This window comes from Vulpes lagopus, chromosome 1, assembly GCF_018345385.1.
Source record: "Vulpes lagopus strain Blue_001 chromosome 1, ASM1834538v1, whole genome shotgun sequence".
Taxonomy (NCBI): domain Eukaryota; kingdom Metazoa; phylum Chordata; class Mammalia; order Carnivora; family Canidae; genus Vulpes; species Vulpes lagopus.
This window is the reverse complement of record NC_054824.1, coordinates 63,901,833-63,929,138: the sequence shown is the minus strand read 5'-3', so window position 1 is coordinate 63,929,138 and position 27,306 is coordinate 63,901,833. Positions and strand designations below refer to the sequence as shown.

Genomic DNA, 27,306 nt, shown 5'->3' with positions numbered 1-27,306 from the left:
CTCTCTACCTTAGCTTCTCCAATGAGAATGTTAATAACAATACCTACTTCATTGTGTCATTTTGATGATAAACTGAGATTATACCAAGCTCTTAGAACAGTGCATGGCACATAGGAAAATTTCAATAATGTCAGCTATTATTAGCAATTTAATTTTGCGGTTCAATACCCACTTGGAAAATGCTAATCTTGTGTCAACCTAATGAAGGGATGAAACTTTCCCATAATTAGTCTGGGTAAATAAGGCAACTAGCCCATCCTTGGTAGATGGACAGAATTGTATCCTCGAGAGGTCCCCAGGGGAATGGGTAGAGAGAATGTGACAGAGAACCCAGGAGGAAGCATTCAGGATTGTTAGGGATAACTGGACTTACTCTTTTTCTTTATAACATTCCTTCTCAGACAGTGAATGAGATAGTTGCTTCTTGTCAGAACGTGCTGAGTTGGTGATGGAGGTGTGAGGCTCTGAGGTTTTTCTTCGTGAGAAAGTATAAACAGTGTCAGGAAGTTCAGCTAACAGAGGTAAACGGTTTGGGGAACAGGAGACATCTTGAATACGGCACAGGAGATGTCAAGGGAAAGCAAACTCACCCCTGCTCCAGTCGCTGCTGGGTGTGCCAGGGAGCACCAATGAACACATGGTACAGAGGAGGTGGCAAAAGAAGAGGGGGTGTGCTCATCATCACTTAACCAGATGGGCAGCTGGACCAAATGACCTGGGGCCGTGGGAGGCTGGTCAGTGGGCTGACTGGCTGTGGCCCAGATGGGTTTGGGGATCCCATGGAGATGGGTGAAATTCCAGTTTCACCCCCTCATCACTAAGGAACCAAGTGGGGAGCCTGAAGGATGCACTATCTCAGGAAGGGATTAGATAATGAGATCTTCCTTGCCCCAGCCCTGCAGAGACTCCAGCACAAGGTACTAGAGGAGAACACTGGCTCTCATTGTCCCGGAGCGCAGTTGTTGGCTAAAGGAGCCAGAAACTCAATGATCCCAACAAGAAGAGGATATCAGCCAGGCAAGAGCCTGCAATCTGTGCCCATTTGCTTAGAGTCGGTGAGCTGAAGAAAGATGCCGAGCGCCCAAAACGAGGACACTGGGCAAGACGGCCAGGCCTGTCAGAAGACTCTGCATGGCTATGATGGGCATCGGAGGATAGCCTGAGACATGAAGAAGGCCAGCTCCCCTCTTCAGTCTTCCAGGAAGCATAGCAATTTCCTCTGCTAGTGGCTGCGGGGAAGGAAAAGCCTGAGCCTTGTAGTCAACACTGCTGGCTATGAGGTGGGAGATCTTAAATGAGATCATGAAAGATCAGAAACTAAGATCTTGGGTGTAAAGTCTGAAATCAAAAATAGGTATTTTTAAATTGTGAGGGCAGCAGTGTTCTGTGTAGATGTTGGGAGAGCAACCTGGGCGGGTCTGATTCTATTACACAAAGGTAGAAACCTCAGGTATTTACCTGGGAGAAGCCTCATCACAACAGACTGCCTGCTGCCAGCTGCATCGGGTGGAGCGGCTGGGCTTGAGAATCTAGGTGTGCTATTTAAAACCGCGTACTGGGGATTTGACTGCTGTCTGCCAAGTCTTATCTTTTGAGTAAGTGTGTCGATTTTACCCGCAGCTGTTTGTGGAGACCACGATGGCTGTAAGAACAGGGGAAGCCCCGCCTTGCCTGCTCAAACCCTGAGACCCCTGCTGAAGACACACAGGGAGCAGAGAATAGAAGACACAGAAATACCCAGGCTGTGCTTAGGAAAAATCAGTACCTATAGACCTGGGGAGAAAAGTTACTCCTTGTCTTGGACTAGGGAAACCTGAGACAATGACCTTCCTTTTCCCCGGCTAGAAATTATATCCCTTAAAAAAAAATATGTGTGTAAGTTCTTTTAGAATTTCAACAGTGTTATGATGGTGAAATGAAAAGCATCTCCTCTGAGGGGGAAACTGAGGAATGTGTCATTATCAAGAAATTGGGGAAAGGAGGTTAGACTATTTCTCAGAAAGTGTAATAATTCGATTGGGCTCAGAGCATATCAGTGACCTCTTCTCTGTGAAAGAGCAGATAACTGAAGCTTCTCTCAATTGGGAAAGAGAATCTGGGTGGGCGAGTGCTTCTCCTGATAGGGACAAGAGTTTAGGAATAGGCAGTGGTGGGAAGATGGGCTTGGTCATTGGAGTGAGCTGGTGTGGGGCTTTCTATCTTATGGGGATAAAGTCACAGGTTTTCAGGGGACAGGGACAAGGTGAGGCTAGGGGTGGAAGGGTTTTAAGAAAGGGACTTCCTAGAAGTCCACAGGCCAAGAGAAGTGCTGACCACAAGGATGGTCTGAGCAGGACCTTCTGAAGCCCAGGGCCAGGGGAGGGGAAGGGAGGGGATGTATTACAGGCCAGGAAGAGCCAGAAAGGCCAGTGTGAGGTCAGAGGAAACCACTTAACCAAGGGGCTCTTGCCTGGAGTCAACATTCTGAGAATTTTACCAGACCTTGAGGCCAAACCAAGAGCTTCCAGCTTAGGCTATAAATCTGAGTACTTCCAACAGTCTAAAATACAATCTATAACATGTTGAAGGAGGAAGAAAGAATAGGAGGTGATGTTATGGTAAGAGCTAAGGCTTTGCAGCCAGACTTATTGTGTGACCTTGAGCATGTAGCTTAACCTCTTTTGGGCCTCAGGCCCTTGGTCTGTAAAATCAGCATAATAATAACTACTTTGAGAGTGAGAAATGCAGTGAGAAATGCCTGTTTAGTACCAGCACAGGGCCTGGAAACCATAGGTACTCAATAACTGTTAGTTTCCCTCCCCTTCCAAAAGGTGCTCTGGCAAGTCAATCATCCTGTCTAGAGTTGCACTGTCCAATATGGTGACCTGTACTAGCCACATGTGGCTCTCAAGCACTTTAAACGTGGCTAGTCTGGACTGAGATGTGCCGTGAGTGTAAAACACACACTAGATTTCCAAAACTTAAGAAGGGGAAAAACTCTCCCCACCCCCTGCAATCTTAAATGTTTTATCAATAATTTTATAGTGATTATACATTAAAATAATACTATTTCAGATATCCTGGATTAGAGAAAATATATTATTAATTCCATCTGTTTCTACCTGATTTAATGCAGCCATTGGAAAAAAACTTAAAATGACAATGTGGGTCACACTTGATTCCTATTGGACAGTGCTAGTCTCGCGTTAGATGTAGCTAGGGTTGGGAAGCTGTTTCCAGGGTTTATTCGTCTCTAGACTTTGGGTTTATGCTTTGGTTTGTTGTCCCAGTTCCCCAGTAAAAGACCCTTTAGAAAAAGTGTCATTGGGGGCTCAAGGAAAATGGGTGGGAGGTATCCGTACGCCCCTAGTGGCTGAGTGTGGTGGTGGCCACAGTACGGGAAAAGGAGGCCAGGCAGGTATATGAGACACCAGGTGAGTCAGGGCAGCTGAGGATGGACCATTCCTTCTTTGCCTGGAGCCTCGCTCCAGATTCCTCTGCTCTTTATTTCAGAAGGACGACCCTGCTCTTTCTTATTTCAGAAGGCTCCCAGCTTACACATGAACTTGGCAGGAAGCAGGTTCCCACTAGGCAGTAACAAACACAGGTGCAAGAGAAAATGCCATTTCAAAGCCACCTTCAGAAAACCGCAGTTTCCAGAGAAATGAACAGCAGACATTCATAGATATGAGAATGTTCTTTTTTTTCTCTCTCTCCCAAGGAGTGTGGTTGGTTTTGTTTTTTAAACTGTACATTTTACTGTACTTTTTTTTTTTTTTTTTTTTTTTTAGCAAAGAAAGTTGGCAATTTTATTCTGACCACACGGATGTTGCTTTCCAGAATTCTGAGTCAGAAACATGAAAAATACAAGTGCAAGTACATATCATGTCATGACAGAGCTCGGGGCCACTGACCAGAATATATGGTTGGTTCCTCCCCTTCTGGTGTCCACCATTTCCTTCTGGGTGTCCGAACCCAAAGGCAAAAAGAAAGGTCCGGTCCCTTCCTCAATGGCTACATTTGGGGTTACTTCCTCAATGGCTACATTTAGAAAGACTGAAGGAGAAAAGTACAGGGAGGAAAAGGAGAGAAGAGAAGCTGGGGTGGGGAAAGAGGGAGGGAGGGAGAGAGAGATTTCTGTTTAAGTTGCCCAATTCCGTGGCTGCCACCATGACTGGGGTAGGCCTGTGTTCTGGCTCTGGGACTAGCCTGGGAAATTAACTGTTCTCAGGAAGAGACTGGCCTGGGCTGCTGAAGACTGTCAGGACCAGAAAGGGATTGGGAAAGGCAGAGGGTCACAGGAAGACCAAGAATGAAGACAGGAGAGCAGAGGGAAGGTGAGAGGAGGCAGAGGGGTGGGAGGAAGAAGGATAAAGACAAGGGATTTGGAGGCTCCTGGACTGGAGCCAGAAGGCAGTCCTGCATAGACAGTTCCCCATCACCTCCTTGTGTGTTCCAGGTAGGGTTGGGGGCCACCACCTCAGCTTCAGGCCCGAGCCCATCAGAACCCTTCAGCACAAGGGGACTGGGACTCACCTGGATGTGGTATGCGGTGTGGTTGGCAAGCGGAAGGAGGGAGAAGAATAGGAGAGAAGCTAGAGTTCAATGGCACACTCAGAAGAGCAAAGAATGGGTTGGGGAAACTGAGGGAGAGGTAGTATGTCGGCAGTGAGGAGAGATCTGGAAGAGACAGAGACTGGGAGAGACAGAGATGCAGGGGAAAGCCCTCCAGCTGCTTCTAAAACAGTTTCCCCTTGCCCATGTCTCCTCTGCCCCCTCTTGACATGGTCTGGGGTATAGGGTTAATCCTCCAATAGAAAGGAACCCATGGGAGCCCTCTCATTGCCATCTGTCATTTCCATGTATGGATCCTCATCAAAGCTGGCGTCTAGGAGAGGCATCGCCCATGTCCCACCCTGAGCCACCTTCCTCAGGCACAAAGGATGGACTTTGCACACAGAAATGTCCGAGCCAGGGTGAAGACAACATAATGAATCCCAAACACCATCCCAGGAGGTGGCCTTTGCACCTGCCCTGATTTGGTCCCTAACTCCCTGTGTGATGTTGGGCAAGTCGTTTATACTCTGGGGCAGTGGGGAGGGAGAGAGGGTTAAGGATGACATGATTGCAAACACCTCTTCAAACTTCAAAACTCTACCATTGTATAAAGATTCCGGTTTCCCCCTCCAAAACCTCTAGAATTCTCCCTCTGTGTCCAGTCAGAAGAAGGATGCTTTACCAGCTTGTGCCACTGGTACTGCTGATCTGGAAACCATAACACCTAGATTCATGGAAGAGTTCGTTAATCCTTAGAACTTGAAGGGAATCCAAGACCAGGTACAATCCAGTATTTTGTGAATTAAGAGACTGAGGTCCAAAGAGGGAAAGGGTCTTGCCCAATGTGTTCAGCTGGTTATTCAGTAGTGGCTCTGGGACCCAAACTGAGAGCTTTGGACTCCAAGTCCAGTGCTCCTTTTGTCACCCCCCTCTGCTTTCCTCAAGAGAAGCCCTCTTAGCCTGCCACAGGTTCATGGGGACTTTCTGCCCCAGCTTCCCCCCAAAGAAGTAAAAATCCTACAGCAATTCCAAAAGTGAACATCCTTTATGTCCTCATCCCTTTCCCATACATAAGAAGTCCTGGCAGTTACCCTTCTGGCTCAGGCTGATGTGATGGGTATGGGACATGACGTTTGAGCGGGGGAAGCTGGGTCAGGTGTGGGGGTGGTTGCCCATCCCTCCCAAGCGTGTGGACAGTTGGAAATAATGGGGAGTCTGGGCTGGAGATGCCACAGCCTTCCCTCCAAACAAGCATGGAACCAGAATCATCACCTTCTCTTGTCAACAGACAATAATCTCCCACTAGCACGGCTCCTGGGAACCCGCTCTCACATGAAGAGTGAATTCTCCATGATCTGTGTGAATAAAGAGGAGGAGTCTGGGAAGTGGGAAAAGTAAATTAGGAAACAAAAGCAACATTGGAACCATAAGCACTCCAAAGCCGCTTGCTTACACGCTACATTCGTGATCAGAAAGGAGGGAGTCCGCCTTTCCGAGCACTCAGGGCTCAGTCCGACATTTTAGCGATCAAGTCCGCTTTCCCTGAGCACACCCCAGCTGGGTGGTGGGGGACAGGCCTGGAAGGTGGTGTGGGTGTGTTGAGGGGGGCGTTGAGGGAGACGAAACTGTCCCTAGATGTAAACATCACCATGGAAACTCCACAAAGACTTGCCAGTACAGTTCTTTCCCCTTCATCCACCCTGCAAGGGTGAGCGGGAGGAGGAAGCCCCCTCCCCAGGCCTACACTGTGCTCTCCATCACCCACTCGGAACTGCCAAAAGTTCCCCGGGCCCCCACCAGGTCACTCTCCTCAAAGGGCAAGAGCATGCCATTGACAGAGAGGCTGCGCTTTGTCCAGATGTTCGAGACCCTCCGAGGGGGGCTGTAGCCACCAGGGGCCACCCCTCCGGCTGCGGCTGCTGCGGCTGCAAAGTCCCCCATGTCAAAAGAGTGGCTGCGCTTGGCCTTGCCCTCCAGGGGCAAGGGGAGCAGGCTCCTGGCTCGGGCTGCGGGTGGCCCCAGCAGTGGCTCTCGGTCCGAATGGTGGCCCCTGGCTGATGTCCCAGACCCTCTCCCGCCTGGAGTCCTGGAGTCCAGTAGCTCCTCCTTTCTCTGGCTCTTGAGGTCCAGGGAGGCAAAGGCCCCCATCAGGCGGTCAAGGTTAGGCTTGGGGCGGGGGGCTGGGGGTGGGAGCCTCCAGGGGCCCCGTCCCAGCCCTGCGGCCTCCCCGCTGCCCAGGGAGCTGGAGGAAGAGGAGTCGCTGCCCCGGGCCAGGCTGGCACTGAACTGCACGAGTTCATTACGCACCACCACCTTGGGTGGCCCCTGCACAGGGGCCCCACTGGGCGCGCTGGCCAGAGCGGGTGGCGGGGCCCCGTTGGTCTGCGAGTGCACATTGCTGACCGCCGCAGCCGCCAGCTTGCCTGGGGCCTCCTGGTTGCAGACCTTGTAGCGCACCATGAGGATGACAATGAAGACCAGTAGCGTGGCCACGATGATGCCGCCGATGACCAGGATCATGGTGCCACCCAGGATCTGGCTGTGCATCGACTGGCACTGCGGGTAGTCAGCCTTGGTGAAGAACTGCGCGCAGCCCACGATGTTGGTGGCTGTGAGCGTCGTGGCTGTGTCGTCCCACATGGCCAGCACACACAGGTCGTAGCCGGTTCCTGACACCAGGTTGTTGACCACGAAGGCTTTGTTGGAGGCTGGGATCATCCTGGGGTGGGTGGACGCAGAGGAGGAAGATGGTGAGGGTTGACAGGGACAGAAATAGAGTGACAGAGGCAGGAAAGGGTGGTGGTGGCGGCAGGGGGACAGACACAGGGACACAGAAGGAATGAGGTGGAGCAGGAGAGGGACAGGGACAGGTGCAGAGACAGGAAAAGGATCCAAGGAGAGATAGGAGGGGTGGGGGACAGGAACAGGGTGTAGGAGGTGGGGAGAGAGTCCCACCAGGCCCAGGTAAGGAGCCAGAGAAAGACAGGTGGGGGTGGAAGGGTCAGTGAGAGATGTGCACACAGACCAGGTGCCCAACCAGCCCAGGAGAAGCAGGAACATAGAAACCAGGAGTGCAGAGATGAAGGAAATTAGGAGGGGACAGTGGAGAGGGGGTAAGGAGATGGGAAGAGAAGGTACGGAGGCCAAGATGGGAGAGGGACCACGGCAGGGGCAGAGGGAGAGACACGGAGAGGCAGAGAGGTTAAAGCCTGCAGAAGCAGAGTCTAAACAAAGTCTAAAGCCTGCAAAGCAGAGTCTCACAATACCCAGCCCGACTCCAGCCCTGGCTCCCTCAGACTCTGGGAGGTAGTGGGAGCCAGGCCTGCCCAGGCCCCCCCCTTCAGACGCCCCAGACCCTGTTCACCCCTTGTGTCCTGGAGATCCATGGACATCTGCTGAGCACCCCCATGAGGCCCTGCCCTCAGAGCCTACGCCATCGTCCTCTGCAAATGGCTTTCTCAGGCTTGGCAGGAAAATGTTTGCTACTGCAAACTGGTTGGAGAGGTCTAAGCAGAAGACAGCTGGAGGCAGGGAGGGGTGGGGGACAGTGCAATGTTGAAGATGGGAGGGCCATTCTGCTTCCCTGAGGAAAGGGATGATTCCTCCTTCATGGGCCTAGCAGGCCAGCCTCACCCAGAGACGTGGGGAAAGAGAGTCTCTGCTCAGGAGGCCTCGACTGGTCCCTCCACCTTAGGAGAGGGCCTAGTGGGGCAGCTGGGGCCTCTCCGCTGTCCTGGGCCTCTCTTGCCAGGATCCTCAGGAAGCCTGGGCGCACTCCCTGATCTCTAAGGCCCTGTCTAGGTATTGTGCCTTAGTATTATCTCCAGAGACAATGCCTGTGTTGTCCCATCAACACTCCTGCAGAGATAGTCACCTCGTCTTGGAGGGGCCATGTCCCTCTCCGCCTTTCCCACTGCGTCTCCTCATGAGGAGCCCTCCATCTCCTACTACTCAAGGGCTCTATCAGTGCCTGCCAATCCCTCAAGCCCAGAACCAGGCAGCTTAATTGAGATCTCAACTATGAAATACTGGAGCCTGAAAACTTCCACCTGGGAACTCCTCGCACAGGATTGGAGTTGACAAGCTTTTATTGACATCCCATCAGTGGGCAGCACAAGAGGCCCATTCCCTCCCTCCTCACGTTCCCAGCTCGCTCTGCTGATGGGGAAGCCACAGTGGAGGGAACTTTGGTTCCCAACCCCACCCCTAGCCCATAGCTGCAAGAGGTGGGGGCTGGGGCTGGGGCTGGGGCTGGGGCTGGGTGCAGTTTCCTCAAGGGCCTGCAGGCCAGCCCCTTATGGCTAGCTGTTTCACCTGGGCATCATGGCAATCCTAGGAGGGTACGGACTAGTGCTCTCATGGCACAGAACAGGAATGGCCAAGATTCAGAGAGGTTAAGTGGTGTGCTTGAAGTCACACAGCTGGGACTACAAGGTTGGACCACTGGACTTTAACACTGGTTTCTACATCCATAATCTGGGTTTGCTCCTAACCAAGTGATAAATTTGGGGCATTTTGCCTCATCTCACTGAAACTCTTGTCCCTGTCAGCCACCCCTTCCCTGGAGCAGCGCTCAGAGCCCACCATGGCTCATATCCCTCCACCAGCAGGATCTCTGGCCTGTTGGGCCACGCACCGGGCAGAGCCCAAGGAGTCCTATGTGGCCAGTGCCCACTTCGTTCCCCCTCAGAGCTAATGATATAAGTTGGAGAGGCAGGACCTATACACACCCAGACAGTGACAATAGTAAGAGCAAACACCAAGTGTCACCTGTGTGCCAGGCCCTATTTTAAGGGCCCCACGACTAGCAACTCACTTAGTCCTATAGTAACTCTCCAAGGCAGCCACTACTGGGATCCTTACCCTGCGGGTGGGAAGGCAGAGGTGCAGAGGTGAGAAGCAAACCTACAGAGCTGGGATTTGACTCCAAATCACTGTCCCCAGCACCTCACTGCAGCATGAGCAGTGTAGGAGCACATCCGTTCAAGGGGGAGCTGGGCCAGCTTGTTTATTGAACACTTATTATGTGACAGGGTTCCCATATTTGGCATCACATTTAACCTTTGCAACAATCCTAGGACATGGGGGATGGACCATGAGCCCAGAAATCCTACCCATGTTTAGCTGTTTTCTCCTGGAAAGCAGACTACCACTGCTGCTAATTAATAATAAAGAAGAGGATCTAAAGTCGAGTGAGGGCTTCCTATGTGCCAGGCGCCGTTCTGAGATCTTAAAGGGGGTTAATACTCATAATAGCAATCATCACCTCCGTCTTACAGACAAGAACCAGAGGCACAGAAAGGGTCAGCTGGCTTCCCAGGGGCACCCAGATAGTAACCAACAGAGCTGGGATCTGAACCGGGCAGTCTGGCCTCAGAGCCTCCACTCCCAACCACTGTACCATCCTGCCTCTCAGACGCCGTCCTGTTTTCCTGAAGCCCCGAGGGGCCACTTTGTGTGGAACCCTGCCTGGCCACTCTCCCCCTTCCTTCCCAAGTCGGGGCAGATCAGAATGTGATGAAGCCACAGTGGGCCTGATCAGAACAGGACTGATTCTTGGCACCAGGGGTGAGAGGGGGCAGGCTAGGAAAAGCTTCCCACTGTAACTGGCCCATCAGACACAAGGCTGGAAGAAAGGACTTACTGCCCAGGATTAAGATCAGGGAAGCCGCTCCTGGTTCCTGTGTGTGTGTGTGTACTTACAGGAGAGCCAGGGCCAGCTGGCTCCAGACAGCCTTGGCAGTCAAGTCCCACCTTTGGCAAAAACAATAATAACCAGTGCTCACTGAGCACTAAACCTGTGCCTGGAAGTTTGTGTAAGTTATCTCACTTAACCCGCCTGACAACCCCTGGAAGGAAGTCGTTATCCTCATTCCCATTTAGGGAAGGAGGAAGCTAAGCAGTTGTCACTTTCCCTCGGGGGAGTGGTGGAGCTGAGAACGGATCTGGATCCGCTGGGATTCGGAGCCCACACTTCTAGGCATAAGCAAGGCTGCTTCCCACCCCGGGCAACCAAAAAGACAAACGGCACAAGGAAGTCATGAGAAACGGGCACTATTCAAACTCTAGTGACAGAATCAAATTCATCTCTGCCCGTGCGGCCCTGTCCAGCCGCTCATGCTCCCCAACACAACCAACCACTGATCCTCCGGGCTGGATCTGGAGAGCCTGGGTGCCCCCTTGACGCCTGTCCACGTCCCACAGGCAGTCTGGGAAGGTTCTACCTTCTGGACTTGGCGCTGCCCCATACTCACACTTCTGCTGAGGCCTTACCATCGTTGGTGTGGATGAATGCAGCAGCCTCCACATAGGCCTCTCTGCTTCTGCCCGTGTTCCCTTCACGTCCATGCTCAGCACCACCAACCCCAGAGTGCTCCATCCAGAACAACTCTGCCCCGCCCCTTGTCCACCGAAACACTCTTCTAGAGCCAGTCTCTACAAGAGACAGTCCAAGCTCTCGAGCTGGGCTCCCAAACCAGGCAGCCCATCACCTCCTTGTCCCTCCACCCATGCACCCTCTGACCTTTGCCCACGGTCTTTGGGAAAACACCTCGGAATCAGTTGGGCTCAATAGTGGCGGAAGGCATAATACTCACAGAGGGATAATTAAAGCCTTTGCTTACAAGACACTTTGTTACAAAGGGGTAGGTTTGAGGTTGGGGGGGCCACAAGGGAATGTGCCATTACCCAGGGTTGGTAGCAGCCGAGCTGTTACCCAATCTAGCCCTGAGCATACCAGAGGATGTCAACAGACGCAGGAAGAGGAAAGATTCATGCAGATCATGCAGTGCTGCACTGAGTGTGGCCCACAGGTGGCCGCTGGTCCATGTGCTGGTAATTCCTGGTCTATGATCACACAGTACAGAAATGCAGAATAGCATTAAGACAGTTTTATGGCAATTTGGCATTGGTGTGACACCCAAATGCATGATCATCTTTTTTCTGATAATTTATTTCCATTATATTCTTATAAAAGCATTGGTCTGCAACGGATTGGGAAACAGCATGATTCCTCGTTATGACTAGCTAGAGAAGTATTGATCTAGGATAGGAATTACCAGCCCTGGCCCTACTGACACTTGGGGCCGAAAATCCTTTGTCGTTGGGGCCGTCCTGTGCACCACAGGCTGTTTAGCAGCATCCCCGGCCTCTACTGACTGGACGTGAGTAGCATCTCCAGTTGTGACAACCAAAGATGTCTCCAGACATTGCCAGATATCCTCTGGGGGCAACACAGTGGCATTGAAAATTTGCTCGAGGGACAGGCAGCCAGGGGCAACCTTACAGCATGGGAACCAGTCAAGTAAATACCCTCACCTCACTCTCTTCCCTCCTCCCAATCTTCTGCTGTTACTCCCCATAGCTGAACCCCACCAAAAGCTACAGTTCATGGCTGCACACTGGCCAGCCTTCCAGGGCACACGGCAGCACAGAGGAGTGCATGTGGAGAGGCAACGGGCAATACCTGGCACGACCATTGGGCCCAAAGCCCTTTTCGTGAAAGACACGTCCTGAAATCCTGATAGGTTTCTGTCTATCACACAAAACCGGAGACATCTCTGTTTGCAGAAAACATGAACTGCTATTTTAAGTTCAATTGCTCCAACACGTTAAATTTAATTAAGCTCACGTGCTCTAAAGCACAATTTAAAGCTGCAACCCCAAGCACTTAGCCAGGAAAAACAAAACAAACGTAAGTGGCTGCTTCTGAGTTTTCTCTTTTGCCCTATTACTATTCATTCGGCATTTGTTCATTCAGCTTAATACGATCAGACCAATCTACAGCTGATGTCTCCCGCTGACGTCAGAGCTTTAGGAAGAGTCACAGGAGCGTAGTGGTTGCCTGACTATTTGCAATCAGGTCTGTATTCCCTTTCACCTGTCCCCACTCTGAGTGCCGAGGAACTACACTTCCCGGGCTCCCTTGCCCGTTCCCAGGCTCCTTGGCCTCGGGCTTCCAGGAAGAGCTGGCCAATGGGAGCGCTGGAAGAAGGCTGGAGAGCGGGAGGAGGGGAGAGGCCAAGCTATAGCTGCCTCTTTCTCTGCTTCACATGGAGGCTTCCCCTCAGCTCCTGAGCCCCCTCCGTGATCCCAGCTCCCGGCATTCCGGTTCCTGCGCCACGGCCTTGGATCTTTGGCTCTGGTCATGTCCTCTCCTGTGTCCTCACCCCTAGGGGGCGGTGGGACAGTGCTATGGCTGCCTGCTGTGGCCCATCACTCCATGCCTCACTGACCCCCTGGTTGAAGCCCCAGCGATTCCATCCCCTGTGTAGCCCAACCCCTGTGCTGAATTTCCTCTTAGGTCTAGAGCATGCTTTTATTTCTCCTGATTGAATCCCGAGTGGCACAGGAGGGGACTTTCCCATGATGGGAATGTCCTATCTGTTCTCATTTTCCCCTCGCATTTTGGGAAAAAGACCATCCTGGTTTCATAGCAGCAGCAGCAGCAGCAGCAGCACATCTTGGCCTGACCTGGGGGAACGCCAGCCTCAGGAAGCACTTGGCCACCTTCTCTGAATCTCTCTCCACTCCCCACATAAGCCACCCTGACCCCTTTGCATCTAACCACCCCAGTTCCTGGAAACCTCCTATCTCTCTCTCCACCTGGTGGCTGCGTCCCTCCGTCCCTTGAGGCCTAACCCAGACAGCACGTCAAGCCCCGCCGAGAGGTGCCCCTGCCCCCCTCTGCCACCGCACTCCTCTACCACCGCCCTTGTGCACCCCCTCCCTTAGAGCCCTTCTCTGTTTGTGCTTATGCACGGACTCCCTTGAGGACCGGGTCCTCGTCTTGCTCACTTTGTAGCTCCACTGCCAATCATGTTATCTGGCCTAGAGTCACTGCTGAGTAAATATTTGTCTACAGTTGAGTGAATGAAAGAGTGCTTTGTTAAATGTTAAGGCCTGTACAAATGGGAGAGAATCTTATTTAAATATGATGGCTGGCTAATGGTGACTCGCACACAGCGGCTGGTCCCGAGATCTTTCCGGAGAGATATTTTTCTATATCCTTAAGGCTCACCACATGGCCTCCTGAGCACCTTTATGGATGCACATGTAGATAGACAGTTGTTTGGGACGTGTGAGTGTGGGGATGGAGGGGCACGTGTGTGCATGTGTGAAACTGTGTGGGGCATGTCTGTGTGTCATCTCAGTACCATCTGAGAGCTGAGTGTGTGTACGTGTGGGTGGGTGGGTGGGGGTGTGTCAGTGTTCACATATATCCGGTATGCAAAGATGCTGGGCCCAGGCAATGTTAGTCACTGCTCTGCCCATCTTCCACCTAGGCCTCCACTCACCCAGCCACTCTTGCATGTCCCCTGACACTCCTGAGGTGACTCTGTGTGATCTCTCCCAGAGACACTTGCAGGCCATGTCTGTTCCTTCCTAGTTGCTCCCATTAAAGGTATTGGGGTCATCCGGGAATGGGAATGGGGAGAGTCTGCCTGGGCCTCAGAGCGAAGCCTGGGAGCTGCCTACCATAGTCCACTTCCTTACTCCTGGGCTCACTCCAGACCACGTTCCCCAATCTTCCTTGTAGTTAGGGGAGTCCAAGTGATATGTTCTGGCAAATGGAATGTGGGCCACCCCTGGGCTAGACCTTCAAAAGGCCAGACTTCCTGCCCCACATTCTCCCTCCCTTCTGCACCCAGATGCAGAGTGCGGTGACCTGCCTTGATCACACAGGTGACAGCAAGGCCTGGGGGGTAGTAGAAGCCAGACGCCTGTGTCTCCAGGTGCAGAAGACATCCTGACTAACCCGGTACACTGCCCTGGACTCAGGACAGTGAGACCCAATTTGAGCCAAGATTGCATTTGAGCCTTTCTGTGTTCACAGCTATTTGCAGCAGTGCTGGCCTCTCCTGACTAGCACAGGCCTCGCAGATCAGATGAGGTGGGCCCAGGGAGCGTGCTACCCCGAGATGTGTGAGGGTGAGAGGACTGAGCGTGTATCTGTGTAAGAGGAAGAAATTGGTACTGGTGTCGATACAGGAGATGCAATTTCTGCTTTCCTGGAGTTGTCAGTAAATTCACCTCTTTTCTCTCCAGCCCCCATCCCTTCAGCTCCCCGGTACCACTACTTTTTAGGTGCACCCCCCCCACCCATCCATGATGCACCACAGCTGCCTGCTGGGCCCCAGCAATAATTTGGAGAAGCCATGTCAAGCTGCCCCACTCCACTTCCCCGGCTCTGCACCCTCATTACCGGCTCTTCACAGAACCACCAGCCTGCCAACCTCTCTGGCCGGCTGCAGGAGCTCGGAGCACATGAAACAGCCTCATTAAACGGAGGCGAGCGGCTGTGGCTTCCCAGCCTCTACCTATTCCTGCAAGCCCCCAAAGGGGCCGGTTCGCTACCCTGCACCAACCACAAGGTACAGGGGAGACACGGCTGCTTCTCTCTGGCATACAACTTATTGAGTACTTCCCACGTGTGGGCACTTGACAGGCACAGGCTCTTTGATTCTGCACACTGATTGCGTAGGTGGGAATAATTCTCCCCAGGTTACAGATGACGAGACTGAGGCTCGGGCAGATGGGTCACCTGCTCAAGGGCACAGAGCTGCACGGTGGCTGAGCAGGTGTTATTAGCCAGGCCTTCCAGACCCCTGACCACGATCTGTCCTATACTGAATTACCCTGAACTGAACTGAGCAGAATCAGATTTTAGCAGCAAGCAGGTCTTAAGAGTCAGGCAAACTGACAGAATTTTTTTTTAAAAATCATGTTTTACTCCAATGACAGCTGATATTTATTGAACACTTACCATATGTCAAACACTCTTCAGAATATGCTTCATGTATTAAACTAATTTAATCCTAATGGCAAGTCTATGAGGGAGGTACACTATTATTATCCTAACTTTACAGATCAATACATTGAAGCTCAGAGAAGTGCTTTGCCCAAGGTCCCATAGAATGTTTGTGCCTAGCCAAGATTTGATCCCAGCACTCTCATATTACCTCCATCACTGCTCATGATCACCCTGAGAAGTACCTTTCGTAATTATGCTCCCATTTTAGAGACAGTAACTGGATGGCGGTTTGGTAGCTAATTAGGGGTGGAGATGAGACCTTAGTGAGTGATGAGGGTTGTCTGGTGCTTGCTTCCTTACGCTCATGTGAGATCTGAAGATGAGATCTGAACACTGGGAAGGAGCCACGTGGATATCTGCGGGCAGTCTCCTCACAGAGGGAGCTGCCATTACAAAGGCCCTGAGGCAGGAACAGTGACGAAGCCTGTATGGCTGGAATACAGTGATGGAAAGGAAGAGTGGTGGGAGATGAGGTCACCAACATTGCCGCCAGGAGCCAGGTTTTGGAAGGCTTGCAAATACGTTCAGTGTTGTGCTCCGACTCTGAGTATTTGCTGGGCACCAGGGTTGAGAAGGATTCTGAGGCCATGTTCAAATTCAGTGGGACAGGGTGGTACGGGCCTGCAAGAGCCTGTCTCGTTGCTTATGGTCTAGAGATCAGGGAATTGTTAGAATTATTGGAATTACTAACACAGCTTGCAAAATCCCCTATTCTGGTGTCTCATGCGGGAAGCTGGCCTTCCCTAAATGTGTGGCCCTGAGTGGTCACAGGGGAAGGCACATGGCTGCTCTTTAGAAGGGGACTATCATGGAGCCGGCGTGACTGAGCAAGGGCTGCAAGAATCAGAAGCCTTTCATCAACTTCTGACCAGGGCTAAGGGCCAGGGACCAGGCTCTGCTGCCTTTGCCCCTCCTGAGAACACAGGCTCCCCCGGGGGCCCCGTAGCCCTCTGTCATCTTGGCAGTTACTTCACCCTGTCAGCAAGTAAAGAAGCCACATTCAAGATGATTGAGATTCTGAGGCAAAGCCGCCCACTCTCCATTCCCACAGCCCTCAGGAGAGCAGGCAGGGTGGGTCATCAAAGCCCTCGTGGAACTGGCCTCTGGGGGAACTCTCTTGCTCTCCTTCCCCCTGCCTCCTCTGTGCCAGCAGCTAGAGGATCTTGTTAAGAGCAAGTCAGATCAAATCCTTCCTCTGCTCAACGTCCCCAGGAAGGCCTGTCTCAGATGTCAAAGCCCTAGTGTGGCCCACAGGCCCCATGTGATCTGCACCTCACCTCTCTTATTTCCTCTCTTCCTCCTTACCCAGATCGCTCTGCACCAGTCCTCAAACCTGCCGAGGTGCTCCTGCCTCAGGGCCTTTGCACTGGTCGTTGCCCTTGCCCTTGTTCTACCTCCAGATATCCTTATGCTCACTACCTCACCTTCAATTCTGCCCCAATGTTACCTTCTCTGACCACCTATTTAACGTGGCGGGCTTCCTCTCATCTCTCTTTTGGCTCCCCCATGCCCTTGACTTGGTCTGTCTTTCCCGCATTCAACTTTTATTGCCTGAAAGATGCTATCATTTGCTAATTTACTATGCTTACTATTAATTAGCATTCTCTCCTTGCAGTAGAAGCCATCTCAGCTCTCCTTCTGGGGATCAGGGTTTTTTGCCGGTTTTGTTCACTGATATTTCCTCAGCCTGGAGAACAACATTTGGTACAAAGTAGGCCCTTAAAAACATTTGCTGGGCAGGTGAAGGAAATGCATGTTCTATATTTGCACCACCTAACACAGTAGCTACATGTGGCTATTTAAATTTAACTTCAAATTAATTAAAATGGAATCAAACTAAACATTCAGTTCCCCAGTCACGCCAGTCACATGTGGCTAGAAGCTACCACACGGGACAGGGCAGCCGCCGAGCACCCCCAATGTCCCAGAGTCCTGTTGGACAGGGCTCTTTCAGGGCATGCTGAGCACTCCAGTAGCAGGTAGGTCCTCTCCTGTGTGAGCCCTGGAACCTGAAACGGATGGGGCCAGGCTGAGGAACACTGACCAGCTCAGGGACCACTCCTAGAGGTTTCTAGAGGTACTCTGAGTTCTCTTTCTCCCCACAAGATCTTTCAGTGACTTTGGGCAGCTTCATCTTTTTCGTTCTTCTTGCTTCACCTCGGACCTCAGGTTCAGTGGGGTCTCTGCGGGGTTCCCCTGGGCCTGGCTCAAGCTCCTCTGCCCCTGGAGTGCTCTGGTTCTCTGCCTTGCCAATCTGAGGTTCTGAGCTCCCCTCTGGTTCTCTGTTTCTAAATCCTCGTTCCTGCTTTTCCACTTCCCATCTACTAGTTACACTTCTGTTGCGTAAGTCTCTATTAAGAAAAATCCCTGGTAAATCCAATCCTGGTGATAAATGTCACGCCTCCCAGGAACACCTACTGCTAGAAAGAAAGAGAAGGTGCAGAGGCAGCAGAGTGTCGTGGTGATGAGCAGACTCTGGAGCCAGCCTGCTGGGTTCAAATACTGGCTCTGCCGCTTACCGGCTGTAATAGCCTACCATGGACAATCTCTTAACCTGCCTGGGCCTTAGTTACCTTAAAATACCCTATTTCTGTAAAATGGGGCATTTATAAGTTTGTGCATTATAGGGTCACATAAATGAGTCATGATTCACCAAGAACCCAGGTCAGCGTCTGGCACAAAGTAAACTTCTTTGAGGATCTATTATATAAAGGAGTTGGCGATGCTGAACCAAAAGAAACAGATCTCTTACAGTGGAAATGTAAGCTTTGGGGATGTGTAGCTGGCAAGCCTCACACCAGCTAGAAAGGAGGAGACCTGTGCTGTGCCTGGGTCCTGGCTGGGCAGGCAGGGAGGCATGGTGCCTGCAACACTCACTGCAGGGATGTGTGTCCTCCCACCCCTCCATGTGACTATAAGAAGCTTTATTCAGAGGACACATGGTGATAGTGTTAGTTAAACCCTGGCTGAGTGATTGCAGAAATGACTAAAATTGGGCCAAGGTGAGCCAAGTCCCAGCAGGGTGCATCTGTGCTCACCTCCCCAGAATAAAGGCTTACCTGGTGATAGGTAAGGGTCTGATCTCACCTTTCAAGATCTTTCCTTTGCTCCCTGACTCAGGAAGCATGGCACATCCAGCTGCCTGGCAAGGATGTGGGCAATTGCCAGGCCCCGTCTTTGGCTGGAACAACAGTGCTAGTCCGTTGCTCCACGGTGCTCCTTCATGGAGAGGACAAAGCCAGAAGGTCAGGGTGAGAGCTCTGGTCCTGGGTCATGAGGGTTCAAAGCCCAGCACCATCACTTACTGGCTGTGTGACTTTAGACAAGCCACTCAGCCTCTCTGTCAATGGGGATGGATGATAGAGCCTCCCTCACAGGGTCATTGTAAGATTAAATGAATCAACACCTGTCATGTGAATGGTGCCTGGTCCCTAGTGAGGGACCAGCAGAGCTAGCAGGTGACCCAGGGTGTCCTCTGGTCCCAAGGCAGGGCCGAGCGATGAACCCAGCAGGCATGAAGTTAGGTTCAGTTCCCACTAGAGGCAGGCATGAGGCCCAGCGCAGGGCCAGGTACCTGACACCCAGCAGTCCAGGCACTTGTCTGGCTGATTCCCCAGTGTCTGCTAGTCTGTCCACCTCCTCTGGCATCTCCATACTCAGACCTCAGGAATGCCACTTGAGAGTGGCACAGGTCCCCCTCCAACAGGCTCCTCTAGCTGCCAGTACTACGCTCACACAGGTCAGGGACAGGCCAGGCAGCCGATCCAGCCCCCAGTGTGTATGGAGGACAATCCCGGCTCACATGGGGCCATGGTCTGAGAGCTGCTGCTTGCTCCCACATGCCCCAAGCCAACCCCATGGGGACACAGAACAAGGTGCTGGTTTGTTGGTTTGTTTGTCTGGACACATTGGTTCTGCTCTCAGATTGTGTGGTAGCTCTCCCATCCCACCTTTGGTTTCCACTTTTCCAGGATTAACATTCCCATTCCTTCCAACATTTCCTCCAGCCCCAATTTCCACTTGCCCCCCAGCTGCTCCCCTCCGGTCACAGGCCAGTTTGTGGTCAACCCTCCTCTCTGGGGCAGTCTGGGGACAGAGAATGGAGTCAGATCCCACTATTCCCCAATCAGACATCAGACTTCTCCTGAGCCTCCCCTACTCGTGCCCAAGACCTCACTGAACTTTCTGGAAGCAGCATCCCATTGGTGGCTCACGCTTGAGCATGCAGTCAATGGAAATGCCCTGCGATTTCCCCAGGGTTGCTATTAAGCCCTGTTGTTCCCATTCTGTTCCCCTAGAGGAGCATTTCTCCCATTGCCGGCTTGTTTTTTTTGCCACTGCAGCTGACCCAGGCAAGCTCCCCAGCGCACGGCAGGCCTCTCTCGGTGTGTGCCTTTAATTTTCTTTCTCCCTTCATCCAAGTCTCCAAGGATGCGAAACTTTTCTCAGTGTTTACTTGTCCTTAGCTCCCAACCCCCAAGGACTGGGTTGGCATGTCTCAGAGGAAAAAGTGTGGGTTTTAGAATCAAGCAGAAGTCTCTCTTTGAAGGCCGGTTCCGCCCCCAACCGTGTGACTCCGAATCGGATCATTTTCTGTCTCTGAACCTCTCTGCTCACGTGTGAGATGAGGATAGCAGTGTCAACCTCCTGTGTGAGTGTGAAAAATTAAATGCAGTGGGATGAGCATGGCCGCCCCTTCCACTCCCTTCCCAGGGCCACTTGGTACCTCAGTGAAGATGATGATGACGATGATAGTTGCCTTTTATCTCCTTGAGGAGCTGAGAAAAGCTTGCTCGCTAACAAGTCATCACTTACAGAAAAAACACAGAAGGTGTCAGACCAATTATACCTCGTTGTAAACACAGGAGTGTTCAAAGTAAAGATTCCCCACCAGCTGCGTTCACCATGCACCAGAACAATCAGCAGGCCCCAGGTCCGTGCCACCCAATGATGCCCCTCACCACCTGATTGGACAGCTTCCTTGGTTGACAGATCCATAATTTCATGGGGGCGCCACCCAGGGGCAAAGTCACCTGTGGTACCCATCTCCTTAAAAATGTCATCACAGTGCTTGCTGCAGCTACACATATACTAAAATTGGGATGATAGAGAGATTAGCACAGCCCTTGCACAAGGAGGACTTGAAAATTCATGGAGCAGTCCATATTTTTATGGAATTCTGACACAGGCTACAGCATGGGTGAACCTTGAGGGCATTCTGCAAAGTGCAATAAGCCAGATACAAAGGAACAAATACAGCATGATTCCTCTTAAAGCACTGAGAGTGGTCAAGTTCATAGATACAGCAAGTAGAAGGGCGGCTGTCAGGGGCTGGAGGGAGGGGAAGGGGAGTCGGTGTTTGATGGGTGCAGAGTTTGAATGTGGGACGATGGGTGGGGGTGGCTGCACAACAACAGGAATGTACTTCATGTCACTGAACTGCACACTGAAAAATGCTGAAAATCATCAACCTCATGTGTATCACACACACACACACACACACACACACACACACACAAATGCCCCCCTGCTAAATGCCCTCACAAAGCAAATTCTTCCAGGAGGGTAGGACGAAGACAGGGTGTTGGAAACAAATCTGCCAAGTCCGTGTGGCTGATGCACACTCGGGCGTGGTCACCACTGGCAGGGCCTTCTTGGCTCTGTGGTCCCCGGGCTCCGTCGGCCCTGTCAGACCAGGGATGGTGGGCAGCACTTGGGGAGGAGCCTGGGTGGGAGACGGTGGTGCCGGGCCTGGCGGTGGGGCTTCTACATCTGTCCTGATGGTTGAAGAACAGGGCAACTTCAGAGCAGAATTTGGTGTGACTCAAATGTGTGCAAAGAGGTTGCAGAAGGAAACACGTGGTGGTTCATCACGGTATCCACTGTGGTGTCGGCTGGGCCTGGGTTCAGTTCCCACTCTGACTCCAGGCGGATTATGTCACCCCTTCTGCCTGACTTAAGTAGGAATGCTAGTCCCTGCTTTGTAGGAACGCTGTCGGGATGAAATGAGGTCAAGTGTGCTAAACGCTCAGCAAGATGCCTGGGCAGGAAACACCAGGTTCTGTTTCGACAATGGTGGGGAAGGTGACGCTGACCCTTGATAGAAGAAATCAAGATGAAATGAAGTCCTCATTCATTTCATGGACGAGTTTTGGGGTCCTGCCTTCCCCCCAGTTTTAATCCCCTCTCTCTGTCTGATGAGAAGCTCCTTGAAGAAGGGAATTGTCTCACTCCCTAGGTGGAATTTGTGCTATGTGGAAAAAATACATTGACTGTGCAGTGTAGGTAAGTCACTTCACATCACAGCTCCAAGCCTTACTCAGTTTTCCTGCCTGTAAAATGGGTTAATAGTATTGAACACATGTTATCGTTGTGTATATTAAATACGATATTCATTCAGCCCTGGGTACTGTGCTTAGGACATGTATGTGCAATAGAAAGCAGCCATGAGGATGTTTGCATTCGGCGTCTGGAGATCAGGTTCCGTTCCTGGCACCACTATTGGCTAGCTGAGCAGTCTTGAACAGGGATATCTTACTCCTCTGAATCTCAGCTTTCCCGTCTGTCCCATGGGATTGATAATACTGCTACCTACCCCAGAGGACCCTTGGGCAAACCTAGGAAGATGTGAGTCTCCTGGGACAGAGTGGTAAAGTGATTACAAAAGTGAGGTGTTGATTTTTATAATGCGGGACACTCAGCTGTGCACAAACCAGTGATAGAGAAACTTCCTGGTTCTTCCTTGAGGGTTGCTCCAAGCTGTGTGCCTGGAGGCTGGACCCCACGACCGAGTGGCCTGCAGGACATCTGGCTGCCCAGGTGGCAGCATCATGCTACTGCTACCTCCCCCAGTGGAGAACTATCCTTTCCAGCTGGTGGGCTGGAGGAGCCTGCTCAGCACTTCTCTGGACTGTGTTTCTGCTGATCCTCCCCTGGACACCTCTGCCTCTCACAAGCAGGGTGGCTGGGAAGGAACTAATTGGGGGGAGGAAGAGAATGAGCTCTGGAGGGAGACCTCAACACAGCGGGAGGGCTACTGTGCTCAGCCAAGTGGGAGGGAGGATGGGGCAACAGAGCAGTCCCCATCCATCAAATACCCTCAGATCCAGGCTGGCTGGATGAGGCTCCAGGGTTTGTCATGGACTTGCTGTGTGGCCTTGGGCAAGCTACTTGTCTTCTCTGTGCTTCAATGCCCATCTCTGACATTCTAGAATTCCACGAGAGTATCACCAGAGGAGGGGTGACAGGAGCCAGGGAGAAGCAGGAGGAAGGCAGGTGGGGTACAGCCAGCAAAGGGCTGTGGGAGCTCAGGCCTAGTTTCCTAACCCTGAGAGCACCTAGGATTTGGCATCCATGTGACTTGGGGCTGTGAGCTCAAATCCTGACTCACAACTTACTGGCTGCCTAATCTCTACCCTGTTACTTAACTTCCCAGAATTTCAGTCTTCTTGTTTGTAAAAGCTGTTTGCAAATCTAAATTGCAAGGTCACATGAGGATTAGAAATAATGTATGCAAAACGCTGATATACGATACATACTCAATAGATCATGTATGAATATAGTGAATGCTTACCTACTTCATCATTTCCATCATCTCTCTCTCTCTCCATCTATCTCTATGTATCTGTCTATTGATCTTCATCATTACCATCTTTTTCATAGAGAACACTAACACCATGCCACCGGCCCATGCCCCTGCAGGAGCTCTTATGGCAGCAGAAGGTGAGTGGTCTGGGGGCACTGGTAGGTCGTCTTGGGGGTCAGGGGCTCAGTGTTGAGAAGATGAACTTTACTGTGGGACTTATTCATTGGCCAGGAGCTCTCAGGTGAGGCCAGCCTGGTCTAGAGGTGCCCCGTCCTGGATCTACCTGGGAATACCTACAAATAGCAGGATTACTATCCTCTCCCTCCCGAGCACCTCCCACCCACCCAGTCCTGGAGCAATAGTTCCTGTGGGGGCAACAAGCACAAAATAGAGCCACCAAGTGCACTTTGGTGTCCATGGAGGATGGCCATGTGTGTCTATGATCTTCTTCTATGAGAGTAACCATGTGGGAACATCACGTGTGAGTACATTACAGACTCAGGTTTAAATGTTCTGGGAGTCTCTCCAGTATTGTTTATTAGGGTGCATGGGTCTGAAGCCCCAGGAATTGGTTTGCTTTCCTCCTTCTCCTGGTCCAGCTGTGGAGAAGCCATGCTGGGCTGCAGATGGAACAAGGCTGATGAGCACCCCCACCCTGCCCCTCTTCCTCACACACAGGTAGGTTGGAGGATGAAGCTTCTGGAGGGGTGGCTGTGTAAGTGTTTGTTCACTGGCCAGTGTGAACATGTGAATGTGCATCCATTGGCTGGTGTGTGCGTGTGTGTGTGTGTGTGTGTGTGTGTGTGTGTGTGTGTGTCAACTGGCCAATGTGTGCCCGAGTGTGGGGCTATTGGCTGATGTGGAAATTACCCTCAGTGTGTGAGCAGAGAAGAGGGTGTTGGCTTGAGGCCGTGAGCATATGTGAGCATTTAAATGAGGTGAGCATTTGAATGAGTCAGAGCATTTGAGAAGATGTCCTTGAGGGGATCTGCAAGCACCACCACCCCACCCCACCCCTGTTCTGGCCCCCTTCCCTCCCTGCCCCATTGCCTAGACTCTGCCCCTCGCTCTCAGGTGTAGCCACCCAGGCCACTCACTGCTCCTCAGAGGAGCTCTGGGCTTAAGGCCTGACCCTGGCTGTTCCCCCTGCCGGGAATGCCCTTCCTGCAGACATCCTCTTGGCTTATCTCCTACAAGCCTCCAGAAGGTCTCCGCTTCTCAGGGAGGCCCACTCGGGCTGCCCTGTTTCAGCTTGCACCTTATCACTGCCCCAAGCCCCTTCCTGTGCTCTGCTGTACCCTGCATAGCACTTATTGCCTTCCCATACCTAGATGATTTACTCATTTATTGTGCTCGTTGTCTGCTTCCCCCATGAGGACAAGGATCCTCAGTTGTTTTGTTCACTGATGCATCCCAAGCACCCAGAATGGAAGCATTTATATTCTGGCATATTTGCCTCTGGTTTCTCATTTGTAACATGGGGACGGTAATAGAAGCTCTCCACTTCATAGAGTTGTCAGGGCAGATTAAATGAATGAATACCTAAAAGCCCTGAGAACAGTGCTTGGCACATAGTTCCATAAATGTTGGCTATTATTATTACACTCCATCACAGCTGGGAGTCAGAGCAAAATGAGTGATCCGTGTGAAGGACCCACACACTGGTGGTCACCCGAGGGGAAGGTGCTCAATAAACACTTCTTACTGTCCTCCTACCCACCTTGTAAAAAGTCCCTAACCTCCCACAGTCCTGGATCCCATATTATTAGACTCCCTTTGGGTAAGGAAATTAGTTATCATTATATTCATAACCTTTTTTTAAAAATAAATACAGGAAGCAAGGAGGACCCGGGTTGCCCACCCTGGGCTGTCAGCTCCTGGTCCTATAGGTGGTTAGTGGAATGTGACCGCAAGCACAACCTCTGACAGGTGTGGCTGCAGTTCAGACCACGCAGGACCCCAGCTCTGGCCTAGGATTTGGATGCTTGGATTCTTCTCCTAGCTTGGCAACCCCTAAGAGTCTGTATGACCCAGGACAAGTCCTATGCCCCCTGTCTGGGTCTCTGCTCCTCCTGGGCACACAGGGGGGTTGGGATTAGCCCATTTCTAAGGTCTTTCCAGGCTGGTCCGTTCATCCCCATAATGTTATTGGGGCACTGGCTATATGCAAGTGCTGCTCTAGGTACTGATGATACAGCAGTGACCCCTAGACACAAGTCCTTACCTTGTGGAGTTGACATTCTGGGTGGCAGGGGGCAGAAAATAAATAATACACATAATTGTTAAATGATTGTGTCATAAAATGGAACATGCAATGGAAGAAAATAAAAGCATAGCAGGTCAAAATAAGGTAAAAGCATGGGCGTGGGGAGGGCAGACTCAGCTCTCTAGGTGGGGTGACCAGGGAAACCTCCTTGAGAAGGTCACATTTGCAGTGAGAGACATCTTACATTCTAGGAGCCTATGAATCTCAGCAATTCTTGGCACCTCTGCGTTCCAGGGAGAGCACCATTTTGGGGTCCCCTGGAGTTCCCCATCTCTGAGCACACCGATCCCCAGGTTGTCCAGTGGGTGATGGGGCCGGAAGACAGATCAGCCAAGTGATCACCCAAGTTCCCAAGAGCGATGAGTGATTTACCACTGTCTTTATTCACACTCCAATGTTTTATAGCTCCTGTGGCTCTGATGGAACAAATATGACCTTTTGTTCTTCACTTTGCTTAAGACTCAAGGTCAAGAGCCCAGCTGTGATCCATCGGCTGCTCCCTCCGCCGGATGTCCATGAGCCAGGGAGCCCCGTGGCTGTCAGAGATTCATGGCACCATCCTCCGGCCCTGTACACCCGCCTGCCCCTCAGCACTGGTTCTGGGCTTCACCCGGCTGGGAAGGCAGTGGCCATGGTGGCTCTGGGGGATGATGGCTCATTAAGGGCAGAGACCAAGCCATAAATCTCCTCTCTCTCTCTTGAGTACACCCCATCACTGAGGTTGAACCCGTGACCCACGTTTCATTTCAGTCCTGGGAGGAGGCAGTGATGGGGAGGCCAAGGAGCCACGGTTCAATTGGCAAGTTATAAATCAGAACGCCCCAGGGCATGGCCATCACTTTTCTCAGCATGGAGAAGGGGTGAAGGGCATGCATCAGCTTCCTGGCCTCACATGAAATCCTCCAGGCTCTTGATACCGTCAGGGCCTCCTTCTGCTCTCAAAGAAGCTATGGTTTTGTTTGTTAGACATCACCATCACTGCCCCAAACTTCTACTTGTCTGGCTGAGATCCCTCCTTATGGCACCCCGCTGCCTTCCCTTGCTTCCTCTTTACATGTCAGGGGGTGGGGGGGTGGGATATGTTCCCCTTTCCCCTCATGGTGGTTCTGAGTGGCAGCGGGCTGATGGTTCTGGGTTTGTTAAAAGATTAGGTGGCTTGGAAGGGGATGATCCAGGAGGGAGATGGGGTCATTGGTTTGTAGTTTTTTTCTTATCCATTTATTTGAAGTAAGCTCTACATCCAACATGGGGCTTGAACTCACAACCCCGACCTACTGAACCAGCCACAGTTTGAAGATACTACCTGTGACCCCAAGACATCCATCTGACTCCTCTCTACCCTACCTCCTGTCTTGGGAGGAAGAAGAGCGGTCAGGAGCTATCTGGAGCATGGCAGGCCTGAGTTTGAATGCTGGCTCTGTCACTTCCAAGCTGGGGAGCCTGGGGCAGCTTAACTACCCTCTCTGATCCTGGAGATTCGTACCCCAGAAAGGGGGCGTAATAGTAAGCAACTGCCTTTCAAGTGGCTGAGCGCATGCCTGGTGCAGCAAGGCACACTCGGCAAGTGCTCAAACACTAGGTCCGTATTATTAAGGCACCGAGGCACAGACCCTGGAGCCAGCCCGCCTGGGTTTGAATCCCAGGCAGGATACCTCAGGAAAGCTACTTAGCCTTTCTGTGCCTCTGTTTTCTCATTTGTAAAAGCCCTCTGACAGCAGGACCTTTGTCACCGAGATGTCGAAAGAATTAAATAAGCTTATAAATGGAAACCACTGGAATAGTACCTGGCACACAAGAATTTCTCCAAAAGGTTGGTTCTTATTATCATAATCATTATTGGAGAAAAAAAAAACACCCACATTTATTTGGCACTTTTGACCTCGTTTCCATCAACTGGTTTCGTGATTTATAATCCACTTACTTCTAACCAAAGATGTGAGATGACTTGCCACATAAAAACACAAAATGAGACAAGTAAAATTTTTTAAACTATTTTGTGGCAGATCAGAGATCAGTAAGGTTTGAGCTAGAGGCCCTGGACCCCTGGACGGTTGGTTGTGACGTGTAACTGAGGCATGCCCACAGAGCTGCCTGGCGGCCCTGGGG

The 27,306-nt window shown here is 51.6% G+C and overlaps 1 protein-coding gene and 1 non-coding gene across 4 annotated transcripts in view; one reads left to right on the top strand and one right to left on the bottom strand.

Moving 5' to 3' along the window:
• Positions 1–3,475: 3,475 nt before the first annotated feature.
• LRFN2 (leucine rich repeat and fibronectin type III domain containing 2) overlaps positions 3,476–27,306 on the bottom strand; it is a 176,786-nt gene continuing 152,955 nt past the window's right edge. For all 3 annotated transcript variants that reach the window (XM_041724554.1, XM_041724636.1, XM_041724460.1), the window contains exon 3: positions 3,476–7,255. In XM_041724554.1, coding sequence (XP_041580488.1) covers positions 6,277–7,255 — 979 coding nt within the window. In that variant the 3' untranslated portion in view covers positions 3,476–6,276. The remainder of the gene's footprint in view (positions 7,256–27,306) is intronic.
• LOC121475059 lies at positions 20,417–20,520 on the top strand. Its single transcript, XR_005983608.1, has one exon. It is a non-coding gene; the product is annotated as a U6 spliceosomal RNA (small nuclear RNA).